This window comes from Poromitra crassiceps, assembly GCF_964638095.1.
Source record: "Poromitra crassiceps genome assembly, chromosome: 18".
Classification (NCBI taxonomy): domain Eukaryota; kingdom Metazoa; phylum Chordata; class Actinopteri; order Beryciformes; family Melamphaidae; genus Poromitra; species Poromitra crassiceps.
This window is the reverse complement of record NC_139636.1, coordinates 19222032-19245752: the sequence shown is the minus strand read 5'-3', so window position 1 is coordinate 19245752 and position 23721 is coordinate 19222032. Positions and strand designations below refer to the sequence as shown.

At 45.8% G+C, this 23721-nt stretch overlaps 1 protein-coding gene across 1 annotated transcript in view; it reads right to left on the bottom strand.

Moving 5' to 3' along the window:
* The window catches only part of spon1b (spondin 1b), a 94389-nt gene that overhangs the window by 4953 nt on the left and 65715 nt on the right, over nt 1-23721 (bottom strand). The window contains exons 7-14 of the mRNA XM_083654450.1: nt 17736-17800; nt 15373-15574; nt 9957-10097; nt 9741-9816; nt 7534-7716; nt 3915-4085; nt 2316-2483; nt 886-1044 (exon numbers count right to left, since the gene is read on the bottom strand). Coding sequence (XP_083510576.1) covers nt 886-1044; nt 2316-2483; nt 3915-4085; nt 7534-7716; nt 9741-9816; nt 9957-10097; nt 15373-15574; nt 17736-17800 — 1165 coding nt within the window. The remainder of the gene's footprint in view (nt 1-885; nt 1045-2315; nt 2484-3914; nt 4086-7533; nt 7717-9740; nt 9817-9956; nt 10098-15372; nt 15575-17735; nt 17801-23721) is intronic.

Below are 23721 nucleotides of genomic sequence, written 5' to 3'. Positions count from 1 at the left end.
TTGGGTGGAAGAAAACACTTTAGCTTGATTTATCAAGTTGATGTGATGTTCCCAAGGTAATTCACCCACTAGTAATATTTAAAGAATGACAAGATTTGAAGAACTGTTTCATCAAGTGGGGAGAACAAGGCTCGATTCTTGGCTGAGGAGATGAGCGAGGCACCGTGCCACATGGTGGTTTGCGGTTGGGTGAGTGAAAAGTAGCCCATTGTTGGCAGCCTTGGAGGAGGAGCCTTCCAATCAACACTCAGGGAATAAAAGCCCATTGTGCACTTAACAGAGGGGATGCAAAATGCAAAATCATATCTGATACCATCTCCATAGACCTGGGCACTTCAACTCATTTTATTCCCATGAACCTTTCCTGAAAATGCCCATTTTGTCACACCCTAGAGTAGGGCCATATGAAATCTGTTTTATTTATTCCCTCCGTCCGTCTGTCCATCGCTCTGTCCATCCATGTTGGAAGTCATTTTTTCTCCAAGTTCAGTATTAAAGATAGGCCTACTAGATTGCATAATACAGTATTTTGCACTCCACTTTGGAATTATACCTTGTTTACTGTAAACATACTGTAATGTGAACTAGATGAGAAGACCAAATTGTACTTGTGTACATACATGGGCAGCTGCAGTATATACTACAATAAAATAATTGTTGGCCCATCAATTGTTAACATTAGCTGGTCCAAATTCCAAACTACTTGAATATCTACCTATACAGTACCTATCTACCTAACAGCAACAGTACCTACCTACCTATCTAATTTTCTAGTCTTAAATTTCTGACCTACATGGTGTGATTGTAAGTAGCTTTACCTCCCTGTGAAAGTTAAGAAATCAAGAGAAATGAAAAGACACTGTACTTTATCAGTCAGTCACTTACGACATTCAGGCAGCATGCACTTCTCCGTCTGCTCCACTTCCTCGGTGCATTCTGCAGGATCCGACTTCAGCATCCTCTGGCGTGTTCGTGCGCCCCTCCCACACGTCACGCTGCACTCGCTCCAGTCAGACCACGGTGACAGCATGCATGGTATGGTATCTGCAAACACGCACGCACGCACGCACGCACGCACGCACACACACACACACACACACACACACACACACACACACACACACACACACACACACATCAAGCACATCAAGCACAAGCAAAGGACAAGTTAGTTCGTTGAACAAGAATTAAAGGCCGGCTTTTCCGTGGGGGATATGAATATATATTAAATCCCACGCCCCTAAGGTTTTCAAATCCGTTGAAATTTTTGAAATTGGTTGTTTACAGCCTGAGATATCACCAGAAATCCACTCTGTGTGTGTGTGTGTGTGTGGGGGGGGGGGGGGGGTGGGGGGGAGGTGCGGGTGCGGGGACTCGAAATACTACATTTCCCACAATGCACTGGGCTCGCGTGGCCTTCGTTTCCATGCCCACCCCTCAGGCGTTTGGCTGATATCAAACTCCAGTACAGTAGGTGGCGGTAATGCACATATATGTTTGCCAACCGCCATAAAACTCAAAGAAGAAGAAGAAGAATGGAGAGAAGAAGAAATAAATCGAAAATAAATCGAAAATAAATTGCTTCCAAATTGCACCAAATTTAAACTGAAGTATATATGTCGGGAGATGTCTTCATAAAAAAAAATTCATGCATTTTAAGGCATTTTCGTAGGAGTTACGCGCATCTGATGTTGTAACTATTTTCTGTAAAAATGTGTAAAAACGGGTACATTGCTCAACGTTGATTTCGTTACTTCAACCCACCTACTACTAAAATTTGACGAGCTTTCCAATGCCGCCAGTCACGTGTCTGTCCGTGCTTCCGTTCCCGAGAAAATCGTCTCTTTGCAAAGAGCTATGGAAAGCTAACCTAGCTACAGCAGGCTAGGTGGTCGAAAAAGATGGCTGCCTTTTTGTTTTTCTTCAGACCTCTGAAGGGGCGTGGAGGACCTCTAGAGGCGGGACCATGGCTCACAACAGTTGTAGTTCATAGGTGCACGACTTCCGTAAGGCGGACTTGGGCCAGATGACGCGAAACGCGTCGGCTGGCCCAAAAAATATGTGAGAGATGCTTGATATCTCTGGGAGTGAAGCTCCAATTTCAAAAATGTCAACGGATTCGAAAACCTTAGGGGCGTGAGATTTAATATATATTCATATCCCCCACGGAAAAGCCGTCCTTTAACTGAACTGAACTTATTGCACATTGAATTCATTCACTAATGCTATAGTACAGTAGTTCATACTCATACTGGTAGACTGGCATCTTGCATTTCTTCACCTATGATACTTGTAAGAAAATAATTCCTACTCACGGCAGTCTGGCATCATGCATTTCTCCACTTCAGCCACCTCGGCTTTACACATAGATCCGTCTATTGGAGGCATCTTCACCATGCGCTCACGTCTCCTCATACCCAGCCCACAGGTGACGCTGCAGGGATCCCACTCGCCCCATTCAGTCACCACACAGCTACTAGGCGCTGTGGCATGGATGAAACAAACAGCACTGACATAACAGAAACATTTTTTTCTATCTTTTCCCTCTGATCTTACATTTTTGTCCTTCTTTCTTGTTTAAGTTAGAAAAAAGTTTTGATAGGGACATTTTTTAAGTCATTATACCAGAAATCACAGGCTTGAAGTAGTCTATTATGCCCAAGTAATTTTTCTCTCTACCAAGTCAAGTCTAAAATTATGAATTTGACAGCAACCATTGACCATTGCATAGCTCTTATTATGAAAGAGTAATATACAGTACAATTATTCCTGTGATAATTAACATGATGCATATGACAGAAAGTACTGGAAATAGTGCTCATCCTTTTTATTTTCTGAACACAAAAAACATCGGCTCAAAGTTAGAATAAAGGAAAATAATGTCTTTGGATCTTTGACTCAGCATTAGAGGTCTTCGGGTATGCCCGACCCCCCGAATACCCGAGGATCCGACCCGGACCCGACCGGGTCTGAGTCCATTCAAAAGAAGTGACTCCGGGTCTGGGTCGGTTCCGGGAGTGATTGTCACGGGTCTCGGGGCTCTGACAGAGAAATCCCGGGTCAAATAAGACCCGAGTGGACCCGGCGAGTGGCTGGCAGAGCTGTAAATCACCCCGCCCCACTTTTTTTTCCATCCCCTCTCCCCTCCCGAGTCTGTGCGAGCCGAGGGCGTGTAATATCCGAGTGGATCCGAGAAGACCCGTGATCAGCGCTGATCACGAGAGAAACGCATCAAAACAGCACACGTGAGGCTTGTTGTCACAAACTGCAAGTAAATCCATAGAGAAAATAACTAGCAAAGAGCGTTCCCATCTGCAATGAAAATTACTTCCTCATTTCCATGAGGCGCATGTGACCACATGCGTACACATGCGCCTCAGGCAAACGAGGAAGTGATTTTCGTTGCAGAGAGGTAACCCTCTTGCTGGTTCCTCTCGCTATGGATTTAATTGAAGATGACTGTCTCTGCCTCGGTATTTCTCGGATCTGAACGGGGCCGGGTCTCAGATTTCTAATAATAGACGGGTCCACTCCGGGTCCGGGTCCGACATTTATCGGTTCTGAACGGGGCCGGGTCTCAGATTTCTAATAATAGACGGGTCCATTACACAAATTTCCCCGGGTCCATTAGGGTCCGGGTCCGTGATTTTGGACCCGTGAAGACCTCTACTCGGCATCCACACATCAAATCTGTTCATTGGAATACGTTTCATACAACCGGTATAGTTTTATTTAAAAAGTTTTTAAGTTATAACAAGTTTTAATTTATGTTTAACTTAGACTTTGTGTTCTTCTGACTAACCATATGGAAACAAAGAGTCAGATATAAGGGACACTCTCAAGGGCAAGAAATCAAATCTATTGATTTGTGGTAATTTTGCAAACACAGCAACATAGTATCCACATGGACTCACAGCATTCGTCGTTGACAACACACTTGTCTGTCTCCTCGGTGTGGAGCTGGCAGAGGGAGCCGTCCTCTGGGTACTGTTTGATGTAGCGCTCCCTGGACCTCATCCCCATCCCACAGGACACACTGCAGCTCGACCAGCTGATCCACTCTGACATCATGCACGTCGACGGCTCTGACCACCAGGAGGAGGAAATACACACACATTTTACATACACAGAAGTTATTATTACAATACCATATCGACCCACCAGCAGGAAATAAACACACATTTACATTTACATCCACAGAAGTTATTATTACGATAACATATCGACAACCCTGGTGCTGCCGTAAAAATGGCTTGTTCCATTATGATGATTTGCAGGTGCACTTGCCTCATTGCACCCGGGAAGTACTGCTGGAGTTACCCATTGTTTTCAACCAGCAATACTGTAGCAGCAACAAGCTGTTTTTGGTTGATGAAATTCAGCTGCCAGCGCAGAAACTTTTTCTCCGCACCTTGACAGGTGCCTTGCGAAATAAAACAACAAACCCGGATTCAAAACATCACGGTATTCCCTGCAGATTTCAGGACAAACAGATGGCTGTTGTCATAGAAAAGAACTTGTTATTCTACTTGCCTGGTTAAATAATGACTAGATGTACAGTATAGGTAGAAAGAGGGAGAGGAGAGAGACTGGTGTCGGGTGGACAGAAAGACAGAAGCAGACGGATGAAGAAGAAAGAGAGAGAGCTGAAGCCCAATCGGCCGAGACCCAACTGTTCATGTCTTTGGATCTATGCCTGATTAGTCGCCTGGGAATACGCTTCTGCTTATCCAAGATTGTCAGAAAAGAGCAGAAACTTTGCACAAGAAACAACAAAAGCGATCTGCTGAGAAGATAGAAAGTCCACAAACTCCTAACTGGTTTTGGCCTTCTGTCTTCATTGGGGCAGACGGAACGCTAAAAGCACCAATTTCGAGCCATACTGATCGTTTTGATAGTTCTACCCCATTCACAGAACAGCTAAAGTTTCAACTCTTCTTTGAAGGAAAGTTGACCGAGGGACAGCAAGGGCCCGGGGGAGTGAGAATCAGTACACGACCCTGGCTTGTAGCAGTGGGGAGGTGGACTCCAGGCTCCACACTAGTCCATTCTATCACTATTAGTCGACATGGCACCTCAAGATCCCCTCATCCCTCACTTCCCTCACGCATCCACGCTGCACTGGTCCAAAACACTTCTTCTCAACGGTGCAGAAGGTATAACTAAAAGTGGAAAAACGGCGGTCCGTCACAAAGAGACTATTATGTGAGAGGGTACCCAGTCTATGGAGGGTACTGAGGATGGATGAACTTTGAGCAACCTATAGCAGGGATTTCTCTTTCTCTCAACACCTTTGCTTCTCCCTCTCTCCCCTCGCTTACAACAAATTGAAAGCCGCAGCGCTTGCCGGCTGTAGCCTACTAAAGCAGAACTAAGTGAATCATTAATAAAAGTTACAGGTATCTTCTCGGCCCCCAGCTGAGGCCTCCGGAGAGCACCGAGTGGAATACTAATCAACCTCCGTCGTGTCCTTAGCCCCGGCCTCCCAACCCCCGCAACTCTCAATCTCCCGCCGCACGCTACCGGAGCGCTAAATGAAAACAAAGGAGAGGCAAAAAGCTATCCATGTTGCTGGCTGATAATCAATAAGAGTGCCAGTGGGCATGTGAACCTCTACGTGTGTGTACTCCCGCAGCCCTGAACAGCCTCAGCTTCGCTTATTTGACAGCGACTAGACAGCGAGGGAAGGAGAGTGAGGAAGGAGGGAAGACGAGACGCCGACTGCGCCGCCTCTCCGCATTGTTCCGAAATGACAGCGTGGATGGAAATTGGACATAAGCGATGTCCCGCGGGTTTTCGTGCTCATGCAGGTGTGTTTTTTCCAGGGGTGCAGGAGAAGTTTTGTGAAGTAAAAAGAGACAGAAAGATCTCCGAAGTGACAGCTTGGTTTGGAAATTGGACAGGGGAATCAGGAGAGAGAGAGAGAGAGAGAGAGAGAGAGAGAGAGAGAGAGAGAGAGAGAGAGAGAGAGAGAGAGAGAGAGAACAGACAGAGACAGACTGGGGAGAAAAAGATGATGCTAATTTGGTAAATGAGCATATGTGAACCTTTGAGATTACGATGGAACCGAAGTGCGTCGATTCATTTGAGTCAAAGGTAAAAACGATGAAATTCTGGTTTAAGCGAGGAGGCCAGTCAGCCAGTGCTAATCCTCGTTATCTTTTTAGTTTTTCTTTCAGTGAATTTGAGGTAATTAGAGCCTCCAATCGGCAATGTGCGCTGATGAGAGATTAGGGATTTATTTCGTTATACATATTGTATTCCCCTGATATACTTCATTGAGTCTTACTCAAATGGACACTTTGACAGGGATGGGCGTGGGCTTTCACAGGGTGCTTTCTTTCTCTCTCTGTTTAATCTGTTTCTTCACAACTTGTCGTCGTCGCGCCCCAAGATTCTTCGCTCCCTGCAATGTGAAATTACATTTTCTACATCAAATAATTTCACGAGCGAGCGAGGAGGCGGCTGCTTCGTGTTTTCCTCCAGCGAACTGAGCCGTCCCACGTCTCAATCAGTCCACTTGTCAGGACGAGATAAACGCCTGGGATATAATCTTCTTATCATTTTTCTGTGTTCATTGATTGCCTCTCTTGTTGATAGGAAATGCATGTAATTACGCTACGCAGAAACACAATCTGTGTTGTTGGAGGCTTCTTTATGTAAGGAGCTGCTTTCAGTAGCCGAGCACAGCAGCCTGGTTCTATTCATGCTGTAGATTTAAACGGCTTTGGAGTTGGAAAGACTTCAGTTAGAGGACAAAAGCTGTACAGCACATCTCCCAATGAAGGAGCGCAATGAGCGTGTCTGTAAGCATTGTATGGAGAATGTGTGTAAATGTGCAGACGTGTGTGTGTGTGTGTGTGTGTGTGTGTGTGTGTGTGTCCAAAATACAGTACTGTACAATAAGCAAACTCCTTAGAATTAGGTGGGTTCCCAGCATGTTTTGCAGTGTTTCCAATTAAATATTCTTTTCTGCTGCTGTTAACAGATAATTAAGCACACCTGGCAGTTGGTTCATTTTGGTATTTGGCTTCGGCGTGGCTTCGGCGTGGCTTTGGCGTAGGGTGTGTGAACGGCCACTAACCTATATCATCATATACGATGATATAGGTTGTCATGAGTGATAATGCTGTTCAGTGAGATAAGCCCCCTGCTTGGCCCTGTTCAGCTGTACTGTAGGAAATAAAGACATGTCTGCTGTGCCTCTTTGGCTGTACCACTGGAAGAGCTGCCACACTACAATATATATTTTAGTTGAACCGTCATCCATCCAGGGAAAGACAGCAGAGTTTGACCAGCAACACCCATGCAGTTCACACTGGGAGCTGCCCAGTACAACCCCAGTCTACTGGGGGCCACTGAGCAGCTCCATTGAACAGGTGTGGGGGGGGGGGGGGGGGGGGGGGTTCAGTGCCTTGATCAAAGGCAGCTTGGCTGTAGTTTTCCAAGGAGGTCCAGTGTGTGTGTGTGTGTGTGTGTGCGTGTGTGTGTGTGTGTGTGTGTGTGTGTGTGTGTGTGTGTGTGTGTGCTGACCCTCACTGCTGCACCCTGGGCCCATGCAGGGCTGGAAGTCCTGTGTGTGTGGGCAGGGCACGCTGAGGTCCAGCTGGGCCTTCAGCATCCTCTGCCTCATCCGCCGGCCTTTGTCACAGGAGGCACTGCTGCACGCAGACCAGGGGGACCAGCCCGAGTAGATACATGTCTCAGGGGTGTCGTCTGGGGGAGAGGGGGGGGGGGGGGGGGGGGAGAGAGAGAGAGGGAGGGAGAGAGAGAGAGAGAGAGGGTCCATTGCAGTGAATGGAGATGTTGCAACTCTTCTATTATATGGCTCTGGCGTTAGCTAATGATCACATGAGTGGGAAAGGGGGTGTTCACCATGACGTAACGGTGAACCAAATCGGCCATTTTGGAGGGCCCCCCCAAAAACCAGGTGTGAACCCATAGAGGACACTCTCGCTGCCTGAAAATGATAGTGTGTAGAATTCTAGCAGTTTAGTCTCAAATGTGGAAATTTTGACCAGAATCCTTCACAGACCACCTCAAAATAAATATACATTGGTTAAAAGCTGAAAAAAGTGTTTTAGGGGTTAGTCACTCTTTAAGTTTTCCTTAAAATGTTTAACCTTAAGGAGAAGACTATGTGTGATTGTTCCTTGCTTTTTTTAAGGAACAGTCTATTATGTGTACTGACACCGGTGGCCATTAGGGTAACTGCAGTCAGCAGCTTGTCGCTTGCACTCGCACTCCGTCAGCACGAGCCAGCAGCCAAAGCAGTGACAGGATGGATCAGGTGTTGGTTGCTTCGTAACGTTGGCTGATAAAGTCATTTGCAAACGGCAACCTCGCCTATTTACCAGGAGGATCAGCCCCAGAAAGAAGATGCATGTCATTCGATAAATTTGTCGATTGATTTAGGGATCGATTTGTATGCTGTTATTGAACCTTGTTGTCATTATTGGCACGGTCGCTGTATTTCATCCCAGTAGAGCAGCTTACAATTATACTGAAATGAAGAGAATCAAAAGATGGATGGAGAATGTGAAAGTAGGACTATAACATTGATTATTCATCTCATCCAAAGGCGATCTCTCCCTGTGAGAAAGAGAGGGATGAACTGGAGGGATAGTCGGAGGGAGAGAGAGGAGTTCGATGTCGCTAATGCCTTGTCCAATTATCAGTGGTAGCAGAGCTACAAGACATCCAGGGGCACCGGCTGCAATTAATAATGGCTCACTGGGGGTTGAGAGAGGAAGAGAGAGAGAGAGAGAGAGAGGGAGGGAGAGAGAGGGAGAGAGAGAGAGAGAGAGAGAGAGAGAGAGAGAGAATGAACTACTGTCAGACCTCAGGGATGAGGGGATCCATCTCTCTGTTGTGACATGTACATACAGAGAGAGAGAGAGAGAGAGAGAGAGAAAGAGAGAGAGGAGACGGAGGGGAAAAAGAGAGGAAAGGCAGATGGAAGTTTGGTTGATGTGCGAGCGAAGGCTGTGGGCAGCTCCAGGCAGACCAAGGGGAGCAGCCCCGTCTCCATAGTGTCATCTCACAGACAGATGGGGGGAAACGAGACAGAGAGAGGGACAGAGAGAGAGAGAGAGAGAGAGAGAGAGAGACAGAGAGAGAGAGAGAGAGAGAGGGAGAGAGAGAGAGAGAGAGAGAGAGAGAGGAGAGAGAGAGAGAGAGAGAGAGAGACAGAGAGAGAGAGAGAGAGAGAGAGAGGAACAGAGGTGGGGGGGGGAGCAAGTGGTTCATGACTGACTGAGGAGGACATTTATTAGGAAGCATGGGATCCTTGTTAAGAATTTTGCTGCATAGGCAAACTTCCTGCACTCTATATGGCCAGATTGTTAATAATAGGCACAGAGCTGTCAGGCACCGGTCTGTCCTGATTAGTCTGTCTGCTGGTGGCGCGCTGGTCTGGTGGTGGTCAGGGGAATTGTCCTTTGAGTGCATGGTGACCGGTTTGATCCCTGACAGCCGCTAAGCTCACTCTGTAAGCTACAGGACTCCGAGGTAAGAGACAACAGAGAGTGAGAAGGGAAATGGTCAAGTTCAAAGAATGTAAAGGAATGCAATATCGTGTAATGACAGGGCGTGGAGGTTTAATGACAGGGTGTTAGTTAGACGGCCGTTATGTTGAAGTTCATCTACCTAGTTTGGGGTTTGTTGTGTGTGTGTGTGTGTGTGTGTGTGTGTGTGTGTGTGTGTGTGTGTGTGTGTGTGTGTGTGTGTGTGTGTTATACCATCTTGCTTCTCCTCCTGTCCGATGTCAGCGACGATGTCATCCACTGTGTCCGGCACCACGTTGCATTGCTCTCCCTTTGAACACAGGGAAAAGAGGGGTCACACACACGCGTGCGTATGCACACACGCACGCGCGCGCACGCACACACACACACACACACACACACACACACACACACACACAGACAGACACACACACACAAACAACACAGTACCTTCCTAGCGATGCGTTCCATCAGCACCCTGGCTACAGGGGTTACTGCCCCGCCCTCGGGGTCGTAGAAGGGGCTCTGTGGGTGGTCCAAACTGGTCAACGGCCGGATCTTCTCTTGCGGGAGGGTGGGGTGGTTGGGAGACTGCAGGAGGCAGAAAGAAAGAGAGGGGTCGGTAAGCAAATCAGATATAAAAAAGTACATGCAAAAGATACAGTAGGTACTGTATACAATGTACATGTAAAAGTAGGGATGGGACAATATATCTAAATTCAATATATTGCAATCTAAAAATGTGCCAGGGCAGACAAATTAATGGTAATATTAGCTCCATGTTATTCTGCTGTATAATCACAAATCAGATGCTTGACCATCAGTTTCACAAGCTATCCATCCAAATGAATATTATTTACACACTTTGTAAGGACATACAGTATTTAAATAGTTTACATAGCAAGCCAATGGCACTGATAGAAATATTTGTGCCCCAGATATAAGTGGTTGTATTGAAACCTGAACCACATACTATATATACGTATTGCGTATCGAATCATATTGTGAGATTGTCCCATCCCTCTGGTTGCCTTCCTGAAAATAAATTACGTTTCAAAGGGAAATAAGTCAAAGCTCTGCCTACCGGGTGGCAATGAATTCATTACCCTTACCTTACCCTTACTTTTATACTATTTCACTGGCATCTCTCTAGGTAGACAGCTGTGAGTTTGCGATAATATGAGGTATAAAGGAGAACTGCCTCTGATGGCCAGGCGGTCCAATCATCAGATCCCTTCTTGAGGTTTGCTCGGCTTTTCAAGGTTCTACGGGACGGAGAGCCACGGGGGGAATATGCACAAATAAGATTCTTTAGCTGAAGATCAGATCATCATTGGAAGGGGAGAGTTATTCCCTTCGCCCCGCATTAGCATGCCACAAATCATGCGCTCGGGCGTCCTAGACAGAACAGCTGCTCTGGTACTGGCCATTGAACATGCCCAAGGGAAGAGAGTCAGCGTCTTCCATTGTGGAATGGTTAATCATCAAAATTAAACAGCCCAAAACAGCCTCGACATTCACAAGTCAAGATTCACTTTAATAGCCATATAGTGAGTAATCATATTACAAATGAGCAATTGGACTTAGCGCAGTATGCAGAGCAGAGATCACATCAATAGCAGAAGATGGAGCAAACAGAAAACAATCTCAAATTATAAATGATAAAGTGCAAAGTAATAGTCCTTTAAAGTGACATATGATGGGGGTGAGTAGGATAATGTCCATGGGACAATGTCTAAGTAAAATGTGCATCTACATCTCCCCATGTATAGATGTGCATGGGTACATCTTTATACTCCATCCTGCACAAAAATGCTCAGTGGAGGTACAGTATGTACTGTATGTGACACAGTGAGAGCAGGAGCAAAGGCCTGAGAGAGCTACTGTCTGAGTCTCCTAGCTAGCTGTTTCTCCCATCAGCCATCTGGTCTCGGGCCTCCTGCCTGTTTGATCTCACGATGCATCATTTATCAACCCGCCAAATATCCCTTCAATAACAGATCCACACCTTCAATAACAGATCCACACCACTGTGTGTCACTGTTTCCAGGTGTGTGGGAGAGCATGTGTGTACCTGCATGGGTGTCCACCTACTGCTACAGCTGAAAGAAAACTCTACAGGGGAGAGATAGAAACAAACGACAAACGGTAATCATTCCCTTTGTTGTTTCGAGTTTGCCCAACGTGTTGTTGCACGTTTGAAACGTCAACTTTTGATGGAATACATTCAGACGTGATGGATAAGACAATAGGAAGACATCTACAAAGAGATTCTTGGAGGGGGATACGAAGCTGCATCCTCATCCATCGTGCTGGAAGAACAATCTAAATAAAAACTATTCTCTTTGTAGTCACAGGTTCTCTTAAAGTTTCTTTTCTGACTTTTGAAAATGTTTTGTAGTGCTGAATGAGACAAAAAAAGAAGAAGACATCCATCAGTTTTTGGAGATGACTGGAAACTATGAAGGTTCTGCTATTGATGGAAAAAGAACAAAAAGCGTAAGGTCTCCACTGCTGAGAAGCAGATGTACTTGCATGCCTCCGCCTGTAGGTGGCAATCATTCAATGTCTGGTAGACAGTCCTCGGACGCGAAGACTTTCTGGTGGCAACCTGGGTTAAATAGTTCTATTTTTCCAGGTTAAGAAAACTTTTGCAGCATAAGAGGAGCGGAAGCACTAGTTAATGGTGGGTTTCATGGACTTCTCAGGACCAGCAATGCATCTGTGTTAGATTACATTGCATTACATTACATTACATGTGCAACACAGTCTGCATCAGCCAAGACTTTTTTTTAAGGAATACGCAGCATTTGCCATTGTCAATACTTGAAGGAATAAGTAGCATTAATTAGTTTGCATCACTGCCTATGGTTAATATCCAAGATAAATCTATTTACATGTAAGGTGCTGCACAAGTGTATTCCACCTCAATCCTTTTCTCCTATGCTCAATAAGATGATGCAATTCTGATTGAGCATAATAAGGACTTGCATTAGTGTCATTGACCTGACATTTTGTAACAGAATGCACATACTAATATACAGAATGCACATACTAATATACAGAGTGCACATACTAATATACAGAATGCACATACTAATATACAGAATGCACATACTAATATACAGAATGCACATACTAATATACAGAATGCACATACTAACATACAGAATGCACATACTAATATACAGAATGCAAATACAGTGAGTTGTGGTGTGGGTCTGAGGACCAAGGGGACCACAGAAAGGCTATCTTGACTACAGCATACTGCACACAAGAGCAGAGGAGTGAGGAAACACAGCCGCTTCATAAAGTGACAGAAGCCGCATTGAAAGAGGGCTGGTTTTATGTTGAGAGCTATTTACTACCTCCTCTCAGCACGATAAGCTCTTTGCTTATTCATGAGGTTGTAAACTATAAATAAAGCGCTGTAGCCACAACACAGTGCGGGTGAATGTGGATGAGAAACTTTCACTCACAAGGACAGACAGAGGAGAATAAAGGTGATGTGTGTGACAGGCAGCCAGGTGGAACAGAGCATGTTGTGATGATGTGAGGGTTGGATGAAAATGCTCCTAAGCTTGTGAGGAACTTAATCTTAACATAATAAATAGGCCTGAGGTAAAATTGAAGATTTCTATATGATGTGGACACCTTTCTTAAATTATATAACTGGCCTAATAAATGGCCTAACTTTTTGCATTATGGAAAAAGATGACTATGTATAATATTGTTTTATGTATGAGTATGTCTTTCTTGTATTTTATAATTATGCAAAAATCCTTTTGTACCGACAGTATTATTGGGGATGGGAGGGAGGGTTTTATTTTGATGTTCTGTGTTTTGTTTTGTATTCTTGTGGATGTATTGTTGTGTTTTGTTGAAGCTATGGAAAAAAGCCAATAAATATAATATTGGAAAAAAAAATAGGCCTATATAACGTAATGTATGGAAGTATGACAACTACCAGCGCCGATTCTGGAGCAGCATATTTTTCTCATGCCATTGCGCCTTAAATCAAGGACAAAAGCACTCTGTCTGACCTCGGCATTTCAGGTTCTGCACTATCCTGGTTTGCTTCCTATCTCTCGAACCGCTCATACCAGGTCTTATGGAGAGGGTCCGTCTCCAGATCCTGCCCTCTTACCACTGGTGTCCCCCAGGGCTCAGTCCTGGGCCCCTTACTTTTTCTTCTCTATATCAGATCTCTTGCCTATGTGATCTCTTCTCATGGCTTCTCTTATCACTGCTATGCTGATGACACCCAACTTTTCCTTTCCTTCCCCCCCTCCGACACTCAAATCGAGGCTCGCATCTCTGCATGTCTCAAGGACATTGGCGACTGGATGTCTGCCCACCACCTCAAGCTCAACCTTGGTAAGACAGAGCTACTCTTCCTCCCAGGGAAAGACTGTCCTCTCACAGATCTCTCCATCTCCATCGACAACACCACTGTACTGCCCTCCCAAACAGCTAAGAACCTTGGGGTGATCCTCGACAACCAGCTGTCTTGCTCTGCCAACATAGCTGCGACAGCACGCTCCTGTAGGTTCTCCCTCTACAACATCCGCAAAATCCGTCCCTTCCTCACAAGAGAAGCGACTCAACTCCTGGTCCAGTCACTTATCGTCCCTCACCTGGACTACTGCAACGTGCTCCTGGCTGGCCTACCTGCCACCGACATCCGACCGCTTCAGCTCATTCAGAACGCTGCAGCCCGTCTGGTATTCAACCAACCCAAATTCTCTCATGTCACTCCCCTCTTCCGGGACCTCCACTGGCTTCCCATCTCAGCTCGCATCAAATTCAAGACACTGGTACTGGCCTACAGGGCAGTACACCAGTCAGCTCCCCTGTACCTGCAATCTATGGTCAGGTTCCAAACCTCTCACCGCTTCCTTCGCTCCTCTACCAGTGCAGGGCGCCTCGCTCCTCCTTCGCTACGGGCGCTCAAAAGTCGCTCATCCCGATCTCGACTCTTCTCCTCCCTGGCACCCCAATGGTGGAACGAGCTGCCACCTTCGGTCAGGACTGCTGAATCACTGCCAATCTTTCGGAAAAGACTAAAGACTCACCTTTTCAGGCTCCACCTGGGCCCTTCTTGATCTAACTTCTTTCTCTCTCTTTTTTCTCTCTCTTTATTTAATAATAATAAAAAAAAAAAAAAAAAACCTAAACTAAAACTCGTACCACTGTTCCTTCAGGATTTGTAGTTGTCATAGACTGTGCTCCATAGTTGATTGCTCTATTGCTGACAAAAAGTGTGTTACTGTAAGTCGCTTTGGATAAAAGCGTCTGCCAAATGACGTAATGTAATGTAATGTAATGTAACATAACTGATTTATACACAGTATGCTATAGGGCTACCAGGTGATGTAGGTCAGTTGTCAGGGGGGCCCCAACAATTATTTAATTGTTAAACTTAATTTACAAGAAGTTTTACAATTAGATAATGTAGAAGAATGTTTTGATCATAGTGTCTCTGTTGTCTCTCTACCTACAATACAGATAGTTATGGATGGGATTCTGGACAAAATCATATTCTCAGATTTGGGTCTGAGAAAAAATCTCATCAAATGGGGCCCATGACTCTAATGTAGACTAAATCAGGGGTCCTTGATATGAAAAAGGTTAAGAATCACTGATGTAGGCTAACGCCCTCTGGCAGTCATATTGGAAGTCTCCACTAGCATCAGTGAAGCCTAGCCAACTTGGTCACTAGATTTAGCGACTTTTCAGACCCCCTGCTTTATTTTTCAAAAGAGACTAGCGGCAAGTCGACTTTTTTGCGACATTTTCTGACCATGGGGAACAATGTTAATGTGTTGAATCTCGAAACATTTGCCAATAAATGAATGACCCATACCTCATACGTGATGCCGTTGTCGGTGCCTGCATCCCAGGGTATGAGGTCTGTCTCCAGCCTCTGGACCCAGCCGCACTCCTTGGTGCAGAGGTCCTCTCCCGACAGCCCCACGTTCCAGTCCGGGCTGGGCCCTAGCATGGTGAGGAAGGACATCAGGTGACGGGTCCGGTCCACCGAAAACTCTGCCGACGGAGCGGAGCGCCTGGTGATAGCGGTGGGGAATGGAAGGATATAAAGAAACGGAAAGCAGAGAGAGATAGAGATATACAGAGATCATATGGATGCATTACCTTTTTTATCATTCCAAAGGCATTTATGCTTTTAAGTCCATGCTTGAAGTACGATATATTCTGGCAAATATTAATGTTGCTTTGGAAACTTTGGAAAACATTTCTCCAGAAAGATATTTGGAGAAACACAAACATATTCTCATATCCCACATCCCTGCTTCCACAACTGCTAGTTAAAGGTACATCCAGTGATGTTTTTGTGTTAAAATAAGTCTTAAATGGCTCTATATTCTGACAGCGGCCAATCACTGAAATAGAGTGTTTGGTCAGTGACTAGAAACCCCCAACCCCCCGCTGTCCTCTATCTCTCTCCTGTAGTCCTGCATGCAGGGCGGACATATCTCCGCAACCGTAACTCGTAGAGACTCAGGGATGGCAGCATTGGTGAAAAGAATAGATACATAATAGTCCATTATAGGCATCGCGATCTGACCTTCAACTTTTCTCAGATTGGATAGTTTGAGGTCGGCACCAATTTTTATTCAACCCAACCGCCCCGAAAAAATCTCATCGGATCTGGACGAATCACAGAAATCATCCAAATTCATATGAAAAAAGCGGATTGCAATGAAAAACGCCTAGTTTGCATCCCTGTACAAAGCATCTAATTAGCACCAGAAAAAACATATAAAACAGAGGACACGCTGTTAAATAATAAAATCATTCAAAGTGCCTCTAAAAAAGCTGTCTTTGAAGACACCGTAATTATCACTTCTTAGCCGACGTGTAAATATAAACACAATCCTTTCTGAATTGTCTGCGTGTAAAATTTAACAAAATGCGTTTGTATTTCAGACACAGTGTGTGTGTGTGTGTGTGTGTGTGTGTGTGTGTGTGTGTGTGTGTGTGTGTGTGTATGGGCGCGCGCATGTGTGTGTGCGAGCACACATGCACACATGCATGTTGTCATTAGTAAAAATAATAGTGGTACAATATATCGCAGGCGACAGCCAACGCTGGGAGGGGTAATTAAACAGATGTTTGGTGGAAGATATGGCGGTGTGTGTGTGTGTGTGTGTGTGTGTGTGTGTGTGTGTGTGTGTGTGTGTGTGTGTGTGTGTGCATGCCAAAGGCTGATGGCTAGGATTGTGCTAAATTTCTACCAAAAATGTGTCCTAAGACCCATCTTAAGACATCCCAAGACATGGTTTGTTTGTTTATTTAGATCCCCATTAGCTACTGTAAGGAAACAGTAGCTACTCTTCATGGGGTCCACATGGTGATGACTCTTGAACTACTTCCGAGGCATGGGATGTCATTGGGTGTGTGCGTTCAAACAAGTCACCCAAGGTTTTAGGAACAGCAAAAAAAGTAACGCAACATAAAGTAAAATAATTTGACAGAATGCAACTTATTGTTTACAGTTTATATTGTTGTTTTCATAATGCAAACGATCCTGGTGATTAAGAATGTAATGCCATATACTGAAGATCAGGGCAGATTACATCATTATTTATAGCAATGTCTTGTTATCAAAGAAGTCTCATATTGTTTTTTTGTTGATAGTCCAGCATGTCCTAAACTATGTAAACTTTGTATTTTCCCGATAAACTGTAATTTACAAACTCCAAATATTTGTTGTATCTCTGTTTACTTTAAGCCAAACATGCTATGCTTTGGAACTATCAGCCAATACATGCATCCACAAAAGCATAACTATGGAAAAACCGATGTATCACTGTTGGAGGATGAAAACCTTATGTCCAAAATGTCAGCTTTTCAGGAATTAAGAAAACTGCATAGCTTTGCCGTGCATGTTTTTTAAGTTAGCCAATTGGTTTTGAAAAGGTTTCATGAATCCAAGGGTCATCGAATTTTCTCAACCCCACAGAGGAACATAATCCTTGAATTAAAGTTTAAACATGAAAATCACCAATGAATGGCCTTCAAGAAGGACGATTCCTCTGAAGACACTATGCAATAATAATTAATACCTGCTTCAATATCTGGAATATATGGACGGCTTAAAAGGATCTGATGCAGGCAATTTTCTGAAATTTTGTCACATTTTTGATAAACAACCTGATATCTCACAGAAGTGCCCTTCTAAAATCGACATTGAGCGATACTCACAGGTTGAGTGGCTGCCACGCTGGCCACTGAGCCTTAGTTTTAATGACAGTCAGTACTTCATCTCCCTGAGGAGAGGGATAGAGCGAGAGAGGGAGGGAGGGATAGAGCGAGAGAGAGAGGGAGGGAGAGAGAGAGAGAATGGGAGAGAGGCAAAAGAAGCAATTTGTCACCAAATGGATGAGCGTAAAGGGAGAAAAATACATTGACAGAGAAAAGGCCAAAATTGACAAATTGACATGACTAAGGGTACTCTCATCCAAGGACAGCTAAGTGTATTCTGTTCTCCAGAAGCTAAGTGTATCTCTTATCAAGTGATCAGGATCAAAATGACTCTGTGCTGCTTTCTAATGGCCGTCTGGCTCTCTAACAGACAGCCTCTGCCTGCACAGCACTGCTGCACGCACTCTATAGTCTCTCTAACAGACAGCCTCTGCCTGCACAGCACTGCACCGCCGCACGCACTCTATAGTCTCTGTAACAGACAGCCTCTGCCTGCACAGCACCGCTGCACGCACTCTATAGTCTCTCTAACAGACAGCCTCTGCCTGCACAGCACTGCTGCACACACTCTATAGTCTCTCTAACAGACAGCCTCTGCCTGCACAGCACTGCCTCACGCACTCTATAGTCTCTCTAACAGACAGCCTCTGCCTGCACAGCACTGCTGCACGCACTCTATAGTCTCTCTAACAGACAGCCTCTGCCTGCACAGCACTGCTGCACGCACTCTATAGTCTCTCTAACAGACAGCCTCTGCCTGCACAGCACTGCCTCACACACTCTATAGTCTCTCTAACAGACAGCCTCTGCCTGCACAGCACTGCTGCACGCACTCTATAGTCTCTTTAACAGACTGCCTCTGCCTGCACAGCACTGCTGCACGCACTCTATAGTCTCTAACAGACAGCCTCTGCCTGCACAGCACTGCTGCACGCACTCTATAGTCTCTAACAGACAGCCTCTGCCTGCACAGCACTGCTGCACGCACTCTATAGTCTCTCTAACAGACAGCCTCTGCCTGCACAGCACCGCTGCACGCACTCTATAGTCTCTCTAACAGACTGCCTCTGCCTGCACAGCACTGCTGCACGCACTCTATAGTCTCTCTAACAGACAGCCTCTGCACAGCACCGCCTCATGCACTCTATAGTCTCTCTAACAGACAGCCTCTGCCTGCACAGCACCGCTGCACGCACTCTATAGTCTCTCTAACAGACAGCCTCTTCCTGCACAGCACTGCTGCACACACTCTATAGTCTCTCTAACAGACAGCCTCTGCCTGCACAGCACTGCCTCACGCACTCTATAGTCTCTCTAACAGACAGCCTCTTCCTGCACAGCACTGCTGCACACACTCTATAGTCTCTCTAACAGACAGCCTCTTCCTGCACAGCACTGCTGCACACACTCTATAGTCTCTCTAACAGACAGCCTCTTCCTGCACAGCACTGCTGCACACACTCTATAGTCTCTCTAACAGACAGCCTCTTCCTGCACAGCACTGCTGCACACACTCTATAGTCTCTCTAACAGACAGCCTCTGCCTGCACAGCACTGCCTCACGCACTCTATAGTCTCTCTAACAGACAGCCTCTGCACAGCACAGCACCGCCTCACGCACTCTATAGTCTCTCGTGGCATTAGGACCACTTTATGGATTGCGCAGCCCATTATCCATCATAATGCAAAAGGATGCAATTATTCAGCTGAAAGCCGGATGCTAAATGATGGATTCAGGAGTTGATTAGAATTGAATGGGACAGTCTGAATGTGCCCGTTTTGATTTAATTAAGTGCCTCATTGTGTTTTCTCTAGCTCTCCTTCTTCATCTGCGTTCCCCCCCCCCATCTCTCTCTTTCCATACACCCACATACAAACACACACATGACGCCACACACCAGCTTCAGTTTGGGATATGCCCAGGAGTCTGACAAAAAAAAAATCATTTTTTCTGGTTGACTGAAGGTTCCACAGACGCCTTGAAAGCCTCTTCCCTGGGGCGGTCTGAAGTAAGTGTGTGTGTGTGTGTGTGTGTGTGTGTGTGTGTGTGTGTGTGTGTGTGTGTGTGTGTGTGTGTGTGTGTGTGTGTGTGTGTGTGTGTTTGGATGAAAACAGGTTTACAAGTCAGTGTCCATCTCCTCCTCGGAGCAGCCCAGGGCTTTGCGGCCTCTCTGGACTCAGAGCACACATCTTCTCACACACACACACTGACAGACAGGCAGGCAGGCAGGCAGGCAGGCAGGCAGACAGACAGGTAGAGTGGTAGGCAGAGAGACAGACAGACAGACAGACAGACAGACAGGTAGAGTGGCAGGCAGAGAGACACACACACAGACAGACAGACAGACAGACAGACAGACAGACAGACAGACAGACAGACAAACAGACAGGTAGAGTGGCAGGCAGAGAGACAGACAGACAGACAGACAGGTAGAGTGGTAGGCAGAGAGACAGACAGACAGACAGACAGACAGACAGACAGACAGACAGACAGACAGGTAGAGTGGCAGGCAGAGAGACACACAGACAGACAGACAGACAGACAGACAGACAGACAGGTAGAGTGGTAGGCAGAGAGACAGACAGACAGACAGGTAGAGTGGCAGGCAGAGAGACAGACAGACAGACAGACAGACAGGTAGAGTGGTAGGCAGAGAGACAGACAGACAGACAGACAGGCAGGTAGAGTGGCAGGCAGAGAGACAGACAGACAGACAGACAGACAGACAGACAGACAGACAGGTAGAGTGGCAGGCAGAGAGACAGACAGACAGACAGACAGACAGACAGACAGACAGACAGACAGACAGACAGACAGACAGACAGACAGGTAGAGTGGCAGGCAGAGAGACAGACAGACAGACAGACAGACAGACAGACAGACAGACAGACAGACAGACAGGTAGAGTGGCAGGCAGACAGACAGACAGACAGACAGACAGACAGACAGACAGACAGACAGACAGACAGACAGACAGACAGACAGACAGGTAGAGTGGCAGGCAGACAGACAGACAGACAGACAGACAGACAGACAGACAGACAGACAGGTAGAGTAGTGGCAGGCAGAGAGACAGCAAATAGAAAAGGAGAAGGTGCTGAAAAGAGGGAGGGCATGATAAAAGCAGAGGAGGGATGGAAGGAGTGAAGAGGTTAAATCCAGACGGAGGAAGAGCAGGGACACTGAGGATGGAGAGATCACAAGGCATATGGAAAACCCTTTCAACATTTAATAGCTAAGTTTGACTATCTGGAATTAACATTAGAGATAATCATCATTTTTGACTAATAGTCTATTACATTTGTGACTAGCCCGAATTTTCGTTCAAGATGTCTATAATGTCATTCTTAAGGAACATTTCAAATATCCAAATTGACATTCTCCCTAGGACAAATGACATCACCTTTGCCATTCATGTGTATGGGGTTTCTCATTACAGATATCTACAATTCACATTGTAGACTGAATTATGCCTAGTTGTAATTGCAGTTTGATATATCTACGTCATTTTGACTGGTCATAATTACAATTGAAGATATCTGCAACTCATTCTGACTAGTTCAAACTTAATTTAACATATCTAAAAAGGACAAGCTATGTATGTACAGTATTGAATGGAGGGGGATTAGAGTAACTTCACCCACAGGTCTGAACTTAACTCCTTTACTTTAGAAAGCTGCAGAAAAAAGTGTCAATGGGCTGAGAGGAGGGGCTGAGGAGGGGAGGCGGGCTGAGAGGAGGGGCTGAGGAGGGGAGGTGGCCTGAGAGGAGGGGCTGAGGAGGGGAGGCGGGCTGAGAGGAGGGGCTGAGGAGGGGAGGCGGCCTGAGAGGAGGGGCTGAGGAGGGGAGGTGGGCTGAGAGGAGGGGCTGAGGAGGGGAGGAGGCCTGAGAGGAGGGGCTGAGGAGGGGAGGCGGCCTGAGAGGAGGGGCTGAGGAGGGGAGGCGGGCTGAGAGGAGGGGCTGAGGAGGGGAGGCGGGTGTAACCGGTTGAGTCGATGTTGAATGACATATTGGAGGCTAGCTCAGCGGCTGTCTGTCCCGCGGCGGCTCGTGTGGCTCGCTCGATTGCAATAGCCGGGATTCAACCTGCAGAGGGTGCTATGCATATTTATAACGAAATACATGGATGTAGAATTCAAATACTTTGCACTAAAATGTTGATTCCATTAACAACACTACTGAATCCCCACACTGGTTTTCAGCTGAAAAAAGTGGTTTGAGGGTGCAGTTACTCTTTAAAGATATCTTGAACTGGAATTACCACTAGTCAGAATTAAATTGTGTGTGTGTGTGTGTGTGTGTGTGTGTGTGTGTGTGTGTGTGTGTGTGTGTGTGTGTGTGTGTATATCTATATATACAGTATATATACAGTATATATATATATTACATATATATTCCAGTTGTGAATATATCTGTAATGAGAAACCTCACACATGAATGGCAAAAGTGATGCCATTTGTCCTAGCAAGAATGTCATTGTGGATATCTGAAATGACAACTGTGGATAGGAAGAATTTCATTGTAGATATCTGAAATGTCCTTTTTGGCCGGGAATAATTGGATTGTGGATATCTGCAATAGATAGCCAGTCTAGCTAGTAAAGGGTAAAATGGCTTAATGCCATACAAGGCATGTGGAGCAGGAGGAGGAACATAGAATAGGAGGCGAAATCAGAAGGGTAAGCGAGGCAGGCGTGAGGGGGAGAGCAGGTGAGAGCAGAGAGAGAGGGCAGGTGCACCCGATCCGACTGTTGTCACCCAGAGACTCAGTAGGCGCTTCCTCAGCCCCATTCCTATCGCTGATAAACCTGCTAGTAGGTCGGAATGGCTGTTATAAAACAACTTTATATTTAGGCAAATAAAACTACTTAGGGTTAGGTTTAGGGTCAGGGTTAGAATTAACTCATTGAGTGCCATGGACGAGTATGTTCGTCATTTCGTTTAGTAACGTAGAGTGCCAAGGACGAGTATGTTCGTCAATTGCGTTTTTTGACGGTGGGACGTGGATCAAAGCATCAGGCATCTCCTGTACAAATATGGGAGCTATTGAAGGTGTATAACCTATTTTACAGACTCATTAGGTGGCGACAGTGCTCTCCAGATTACAGAAAGGTCCGGAAAACTGCAGGAAAAAGCCGTGATCAAAGAGAAACCGATGCATGCTGCAGCCAGAGCCATATAGATTGCTCTGTCTGCAGCTGACGTTGGCTGCGAACAGAAGTCAATCCACGCCCACAACTGAGCTCCTCTGCCTCTGTCTGTCTGTCTGCATATAGTTTCTCCACACGATTACCCGCCAGAAAGGCAGCACCCGACGCCGAAGGGCCAAACCTTTCCCTGCAGTCCCGTTTGGCATTTCCTTGTCGCGCTGGGAGCCGCCCGGCGCAAAAACGGAGGCTCCGAAAATAGACTGGGTGCGTGTGGGGAGGAGTTTGCAGCTGAGGGGGGGAGAGGGGGGTGGGGCACGCAGGCTCCACAGAACTACACCACGTCACTACATCAGAAAATATTAGCTAGAGTCAGTGAATGTGCTTGAAATGCTTCATTTCACAAAAGGCTGAATATCTCAGCTTATAATTTGAAACCTGTCTTTTTGCTCAAAACAGCCTATCTTCTCCGGCTCATAACTAAAGAACGGAAAATGGGATCAATAAACTTTTTTTTGCAGATGATAGAAGAGAGTCTCCTCGTTCTTTGTGCGTGTTCGGTGTTTACATAGTAATATCACACAATATTCTGTGGGCCTGGAGAAATCACTGAAAATGCTCTGAAACTCTGGCACTGGGAGCTTCCGTTCTCCAAAAGTGGCTGGCACTCAATGAGTTAAGCAACAAAAAGCGTTAAAATACGATTTACACGTGAAATGTCAACCTATGGCTGATAACAAATCGCTGATAACGACCTTCTGTGCCTACTAGCAGGTAAGTAGGGCCCTACTGGCCGATATGAATAGAGTGATAAGACACTGATAATGTCGATTGAAACG